Source organism: Chrysochloris asiatica, unplaced genomic scaffold (assembly GCF_000296735.1).
Source record: "Chrysochloris asiatica unplaced genomic scaffold, ChrAsi1.0 scaffold00038, whole genome shotgun sequence".
Lineage (NCBI taxonomy): Eukaryota > Metazoa > Chordata > Mammalia > Afrosoricida > Chrysochloridae > Chrysochloris > Chrysochloris asiatica.
This window is the reverse complement of record NW_006408556.1, coordinates 23,091,152-23,099,096: the sequence shown is the minus strand read 5'-3', so window position 1 is coordinate 23,099,096 and position 7,945 is coordinate 23,091,152. Positions and strand designations below refer to the sequence as shown.

General features: G+C 36.5%; 1 protein-coding gene across 1 annotated transcript; it reads left to right on the top strand.

Annotated features, from left to right (window-relative positions):
• Window positions 1-2,868: 2,868 nt before the first annotated feature.
• DEFB110 (defensin, beta 110 locus) lies at window positions 2,869-7,371 on the top strand. The gene is made up of 2 exons (XM_006860540.1): window positions 2,869-2,926; window positions 7,223-7,371. The coding sequence occupies exons 1-2, from the start codon at window positions 2,869-2,871 to the stop codon at window positions 7,369-7,371; spliced, it is 207 nt and encodes a 68-aa protein (XP_006860602.1).
• The last annotated feature ends 574 nt before the right edge of the window (window positions 7,372-7,945 follow it).

Genomic DNA, 7,945 nt, shown 5'->3' with positions numbered 1-7,945 from the left:
TGTTTTTCACCAGTGACTTCAGTGACTCTTGGATTTCTTCCTTCATTACCATTGGCTCATCATATGGTACCTCTTGAAATTCTTGAAGAGTGACCATTTCTTTTTGTTACAGTGACTCTGTGCACTTCTTCTATCTAATATTCATGCTTTCTGCATCATTCAATACTTTCCTAGTAGAATCCTTCAACTGAAGAATTCTATTAAAGGGAATAAGACTAATGTAAGTTAAAACACCATACAGTTCATTGTTCTTTTGAAGATTCAGTAATTTCTCCTGAATAAGCAAGCACGTCCTATGTTGCTGCAATTCTTTGGCTAATTTTCAAGATTCTGAAGAAGTTGATGTGATAAGTTTATTATTATTTACAGTTTTTTCATTACTTTTATAAAAGAACAGACTTTCAGAAGCTTTTACTCTACCATTTTTACTGACATCATCCTGCAGGTTGAAGATTTAAATTCCCTGATTTGTTCCCTGATATCCCATCAGCTTCTAACAAATTCCAAATTGTTTGAATTTTGGTATTCAAATAAAATTTATTGAATAAACGTTGTAGACTGATTTTTTTTTTTTTTTTTTGCCTTTTCTTGCTTCTAAAGCACTTTATTTATTTTTTACGTTTTTATTGCTAATTGGGGGAGGGATTCAGAGCAGATAGGTTTTTTGTTTTAACTCATGTGTAGTTTATTCAGCCTCTCTGAATCAAAAGTGAAGCTGGTTGGAGATGAGTTCTTGCAAAACATTTGGTGTAGTCATTGGGAGAATTCACCGGAGGCCAGAATGAAGACAAGGAACATACTTCCACTAGTGGAGGGCTCCTGGGGTGGCCACCTCATCTATGTGAGCTTCTGTGCCTGCTGTGTTGGAGACTTGGACACAGCCCCATGACTGGAGTGCATTAGGGGAGATCCCTCTGGATCTAGAGGAAGTTGGTTTTGTGCACCTTTGGAGACTCCTTTGTGAAGAAAGGGACTAGAGCAGGAGTTGGAACTATGGGTAGTTTCTCAAGGTACTGCGGAAGACTTCAGAAGCCCAGGAGTGGCAGATGGCTACCAAAGGGGAGCAAGAATGCTCAATGTGTACTGCTCAGGGGGAAATGAAGAAGATTACAGCAGCAGGAAGAAGTACTGTCAAAACAGGTCTTGATAGTGATGTCCCTTGCGCCCCCTCCCAAGGACAGTGAAAGTGAAAGAGAATGAAGTAGTAGAAGAGGAGGATTAGGGAGAGGAAATAGAGGTTCCCCATCTAGAAGCACAGACCGCTCCTGGTTCCCAAGGTTAAAATAGACCAGCCCTGTCCTACTCGTATGGATCTCAATTTGCTAGCCCCTGTGCAATGGCAACATGCCATCATGAAGGACTACAGCGCTGCTGAGCTGGTTGAGTTAGATCAGCAGAAGAAGAGGCAGTCTGTTGTGGCTTGGCACCTCCACCTGTGGAATACGGGGGTGGAAAGCATAGTACTAACTGGCCTTGAAATGCCTAAATTGACCTCTGTAACCACCCACCCTGTGCCATGGAAGCACCTCAATGCTGTAGTGAATAAGGCCTAGATAGTGCTGGTTCGAGTTTAGATTGTTACCTGGTAGAATGAGAGCAACATCTGAGCATTCCCAGCATGCTGGCCAGCTATAGGAAAATTGCAGGAAAGGATTATAGAGCCAGGAATGAAGCATGCAATGTATGCAGAACATTATCTAACCCAATAATGAGTTGCTCACAGCCAGCATGAAAGATGCTATTTTACAATGTTATGAAGCACTGGTGTCTATCTTACTCCTCATGATGGGACAGCTGGTGTCCCAGGCTGCTCAGGTTGTAACAGATCTGGGGGGGAAAGAGAAACTCCATAGTTGGGATGTCACTCTGCAGAAATTCAAAGGGGAAAGGAGTGAGAAAGTGAGACAGAAAACACTATAAATATCATATGGCCCAGAAGCTCCTCTAGTTAGTGTATATCCTAGAGAAGAAGAGAAATATGTTCCTTGAAGCACTATTCACAATAGCAAAAGATAGGAACAAATCAAATGACCATCAGTGCAAGAATGGTATGTAGCAAACTATGCTACATAAACGCAATGGACTACTACACAAAGTGAAGGAATAACAATGAATCTATGAATCACCTCCTAACATGGATATTATGCTTTGTGAAATAAGTCAACAATGAACGGAGCTCTATTATATGAGACCACTATTGTAAAAGAGTTAAGAAAAAACTTTCACACAAAAGAAACATTTTTTTTTTTTTTTTAATTGTTCCTAGGGGTTGAGGATAAGGAGATCTAGTAGTATAGTGGTTATGAATCAGACTCTGAACCACAAGGTCAGCAGTTCGAAACTACCAGCTGATCCACTGGAGAAAGATGAGGTTTTCTGCTCCCGTAAAGACTTACAGCCTCAGAAACCCTGTACAGAGTTGCTATGAGTGGGAATCGACTCCACGGCACATAACCACCACCACCAGGGGTGGAGGGTAAATTGGTGGCTATACAATCATAATATAAGAGCAGATTACTATAACAACATTTGATTTTCACCATAATGTGATAGAAATTGAAACACATATCCAGTATAAATTAAAAGTACCATAAAGATTGTGTGCTCATGAGAGTCTATTTAAGGTAATAAAAGCAGATCTTACTTTTATGAAAAAAAAATAATAAATAATATATTTTGTGTGACCACCATCTCTTTGAACATGCACTATTCAGCCAAGCATAAAAATGTTCTCACTTTTGATATGCCTCAGTAGTTCAAACTACTTTCCAGGGGAATCTATAAATATCAGGTTCTCTGTTTCTGTTTACCAAAACTTGGAAAAGAAGATCTATTGACATTTTTTTCCCCCCGAAGGAACTCTCTACCATGAAGATTCACCTCTTTTTATTTATTCTACTCTTCTTTGGGGTCACAATTTTACCAGGTAACATGAAAATATTTATGGGATATTTATACAACTAAACTTGAAGAGACATCATGTATTTCTGATTAAAAATATAATAATAATGTAGGTATTTAAAGATAACAACACTAAAGGCGATGCAGTGTTCTGGATTGAATCCTAAAGCATAAAAAATACAATATGGAAAAATTGGTGACAAGTGAATACAATTTGTAGTTTAGTTACTAGTATCACACCAATGTTCATGTATTAATTTTGGTAAAGGCACCATGGTTGTGTGAGATTAACATTAGGGGAAGCTGGGTGAAGGGTATATGGAGCTATATTATCTTTGCAACTCTTCTTTCTGTAAAGCTCATATTATGAGACAATAAAAAACGTTTCTTTCAAATGTCATTAACCCCTTTTTGTTGAGTAAATTCCAACTCATAGCAACCCTATAGGATGGACTAGAACTGCAACGTTCCCAAGGCTACAATCTTTATGGAGGTGGACTGTCACAGCTCTGTCCCATAGCCATTGAGTTAGAACTACCATTTTTCTGGTTAGCAGCTGACGGCCTACCCACTGCACTATCAGAACTTGTTAAAGAGCCCCATCTCTTTCATTTAGAACAATGGTGTAGAATCTTTTCTTGCTGGGTATTATATCTTGCTAGAAAAAAAAGAAAAAGAAAAGAAACAATTGGTAAGGGATAGATGATCCTGTTTTAGAAAGAAATCTCTTTACCTTTTCCTTCTCATATGTATGAAGTGGACTACTTATCATTACTAGAAATGGTTGTTGTTGCTGTTGTTGTTGAATGCCATCCACTCAGTTCTGACCCATAGCGACCCTGTTTAGTGTTTTTGAGGAACAGCTGACCTTGCGGATCAAACCGATTTTGCAATCCAGTGCATTAACCCACCTTGCCACACCAGGACTCCATTAGTAGGAATACTTCCTTAGTATTCTGTTCTCAGTACTGCAGGCAAATTATGTCCATAAATGGTATTTATTTAAGTAAACCTAGTTACTATCCTTCTCTCTTTGAACACCAGAGGTCACATAATGAACCTTGTACTTAAAATATATTTTTAATAAAATTCCCCTCCTACCCAAGGAGCCCTGGCAGCGTAGTGGTTACTAATTGGGCTGTTAATCTCGTGATCAGCAGTTCAAAACTATCAGCTGTTCTGCGGGAGAAAGATGCGGCTTTGTGCTCACGTAAAGATTTACAGCCTCGGAAACCCTGTACAGGTTCACTATGATTCGGAACCAACTCCACGGCACATAACCAACAACAACAACAACAACCCAAGGACTATGACTTTACATCAGATATGTAGCAAGATTCTCTTATCCTGAATTAATGGGTCTGTATAAATTCTACAGAGTTAGAATAATAAATGTTAGAAATGGAGAGACTACTGTCTTCCACCCCTTGTTCTTAAAGAGCTTGAGGTGAAATGACTAGCTCAAATCTACCCAGTTTATTATTAAGTTGTTGTTAAGTGCAGTTAAGTCAGTTCAGACCCATAGTGAACTTGTATAGGGTTTCCAAGGAATGGCTGGTGAGTTTGAACAACCAATTGTGTGGTTCAGACCATTTTTGCAGTTCAGCTCATTAACCCACAATGCCTCACCAGTACTAGAATAGTTAGCCTATGCAGCACCTGGCTGATTTTTCTTGTATATGAAGGCCAACGAGAAATCAAGGGGACGGTTTAAGAGAATAAAGTAACTTATTCTCTCATTATGAATATTACAGAATCCCTAAAAATTCACACAGTGTAAAATAAAGATTATTATTTAAAGAGAGCAGTTAGATACAATTCTATTTAGGGACCAAACTTCAATGAAATAACAAAGTAAAGCAATTTATTTAACTATGAGAATAACTTTCTTCTACTCCATTGAAAAAATGTTAGAAAAAGATTTCGAGATAATTTTCTAGCTCTGTTGTTGTTAAGTGCTGTCTAGTTGGTTCTGACTCATAGTGACCCTATATAAGGTTTCCGAGGAGTGGCTTGTGAGCTTGAACTGCCCACTGCTCAGTTCAAACCAACCCTGGTGTCCAGCGCATTAATCCACAGCATCACACCAGGACTCCTTTCTAGCTTTAGAAAAGGTAAAAAAGAAATGGTCCATAGATTCATGTAGTTCCAACATATATTAAACAGTTTCATTTTCCAACACTAACCAGCATTTCTAGGTTGCTATGCTAAGTGATTCTGGACATAGTCATTATCCAGTATTCCTATTAATATCTAAAGTCTTTCATGCTTTCATTCAAAAACTTAAAAATTTGTAGAGACAGAAATCCAAAGTCAGTTGGGGAATACAGGACATAAAATACAGATTATGATACCACTGTTTTTACCTTATATATTTTTTTCTTATTTACATTTTTATATGTACATTTATATACATTTTTACCTTATATATATTTTCAAAGTGAAGACATTGTCTTTTTAAAAATAAATCAAATATGTGCCAATCCTTTACTGACAAAACATTTTTAAAGAATATAACAACACTAAAAGAAATATGTCAAGAAGCATATTTTCCCTACATAATTACAAAAGGTGTAGCATAGATTAAATAAATTTAAATAATAGTAACAATGTGATTAAAGTTATGCCATTCACATTACAGATAACCAACATCCCACGGTTGAACTAATTTAAATAAAAACAAATGCTGTACGTCTGACTCTTCTTCTGTTTCTCAGTTGCTTTTGTATCTAACCCTCAGTTTTCTAGAGGGTGAAAATTCCTCCTCTAAATAAGGTAGAAAAACTTACTTATTTTCACACTGGCAATTACAGTTGAAAAATTAAAAGATAAAAGTTCTTAACTTTATTATGTTGGATATTTCCCTTCAAGTCACTTAGCTTTCTTCTTTATATTCTCTAAGTTATAAATGACAAGGAGATGTATAAATGGGTTACTGCATCATCTTTCCTTTCCTTTCAGCTTATCTGTCAAGTAAAACAGTGCCATTTCTAGGGTTCTTGTTAATCAGTACAGTAATTCATGGTGTCAAATTACTCTCCTATCCCCCATGGAATTTCTCCCATACCAGACCATACAGACTCCTTAGCAATATGTATTACCAAATTTAATCACAGAATAATATATGATAAATACCATTGTCAATTGCTTAAATGAAATATTTCTTAGATTGATGTTGTTGTTAAGTGCTGTAGAGTCAGTTCTGACTCGTAGCAACCCTGTATAGGGTTATCCAAAGAATGACTGGTGGGTTTGAACCAACAAACTTTCAGTTAGCACTCCAGTGCTTATCCTACAGCATTACATCAGGATTCCTTTCTTAGAGTATATGGATATAAAAAAAACAAAATTGCTTTGTAAAATCTTCTTCTACAATAAATTATAATTTCATTAGTTTCAGCACTATTAATTAGTAACTAAGCAGAAGCCTTTTAATTTTTTTCTCTTTCTTTTCCTTTAAGCACAACTTCATTCTCAAAAAAAAGTTATTGATTCAGGTTCATAAATACCAAGTGTTGTAGATAAAACACCAGATAATTTGACATAATTAATGAGTATAGAAACATCAGTAGTAAAGAAAAATACAGAACATGCTTGTAGCATGTGCAGCCAAAGCACAGTATTAACGTGTCATTGTCATTGGGCAATAATGACAGCTCTGACCACAAAGCATTCGAATTCAGTAAGTAAATTAGAATAAGAGTTTTAGCCTTCTAGGTATTGATTCATGTAAACTGGGATAATGAAAAATGTTTTTGTTAATTATAACTACAGAGATGTTGTGGAAAATAATAAATTTCTGCTAAAAACACTGCACCAAAATTTATAGACAAGTTTGTTGATGTCATCTCCCTCTGGTAATGTTACTTAGTGCAGTCCATATATACCAAGCCCCCTGTACTCCTGGCCTTTAAAGGTACTGATTAAAATACCAAATTCTAAGTCATGACAAAAATCAATGGCAAAATGTATTTTCATATGTACTACAAAAATGTGAAAAGAAGTCTGTACCTTGCACAAACTAAAGTACTTCCCCACCAAAACAACAACCAAACAAAGGCATTGCTGATAAGTCAATTGAGACCCTCTAAAACAGAACAGAACTGCCCTATGATGTTTCCAAGGCTGTAATCTTTTTAGAAGCAAATGATCACAGCTTTCTCCCACAGAATGGCTCTAAATGAAGATGTTCACAAATTTAATTTAGAAAGAGAACTTTTTCTTTGTGCTCATTGTCTTCCTCTTCTTGGACTTTCTCCTTTTATAACCTGGGCACGTTGTAGCTAAATTGCTAATTCTAGCCATTCTTTCCTTCTCACAGCTAAAAAGAAATATCCCCAGTATGGTAGCATGGATTTAAGGAGTCAGTGCATCAGGGGTAATGGTCGATGCAAACTTGTGTGCCATGAAAATGAAGTTAGAATTGCTTACTGCATGAGACCTGCAACTCATTGCTGCTTACAGAAGTAAGAATGGCGGAAGAAAGAGAGAAATGCTCCAAGAAAAGAGGACCAGTTACTATGACTTCTCAGCATGTTCTTCAAGGCATGTGTTTCTCTGTAACTCATTCTAAGAATTAAATAAAATTTAATGTTGTGTCTTGAACCACTCAACAGTGGTTTATGGCACACACACAAACACAAAAAAAAATCTGGTGCCTCTATATTACATTTCTGTATTAATTTCTTGGGGCCACAAGAAAACAGCATTTATTCCTTAAGAACCAATCTAAATTCCATCAGCCTTATAATAATTAGCAGTTGATATAAATAGCTTTGTGGGAAACTATAGATCAAAGAAAGGGAGAACTATAATTTCAATATACAAACCCCAATAGAATGCCCCATTTCCCCTCTGTCCACTGTTTCTCCTATTATTAATATCTTACATTCATATGATATATTTGTTACAGCTAATAAACCAACATGCTTTTGTTGTTTTTCTGTGTTGGCCCATCAGTTTCTACTCATAGTGACTGTTGTCTAATCAGTTTCCATGCATAGTGACCCTATATACAACAGAATGAAACGCAGCCCAGTCCTGT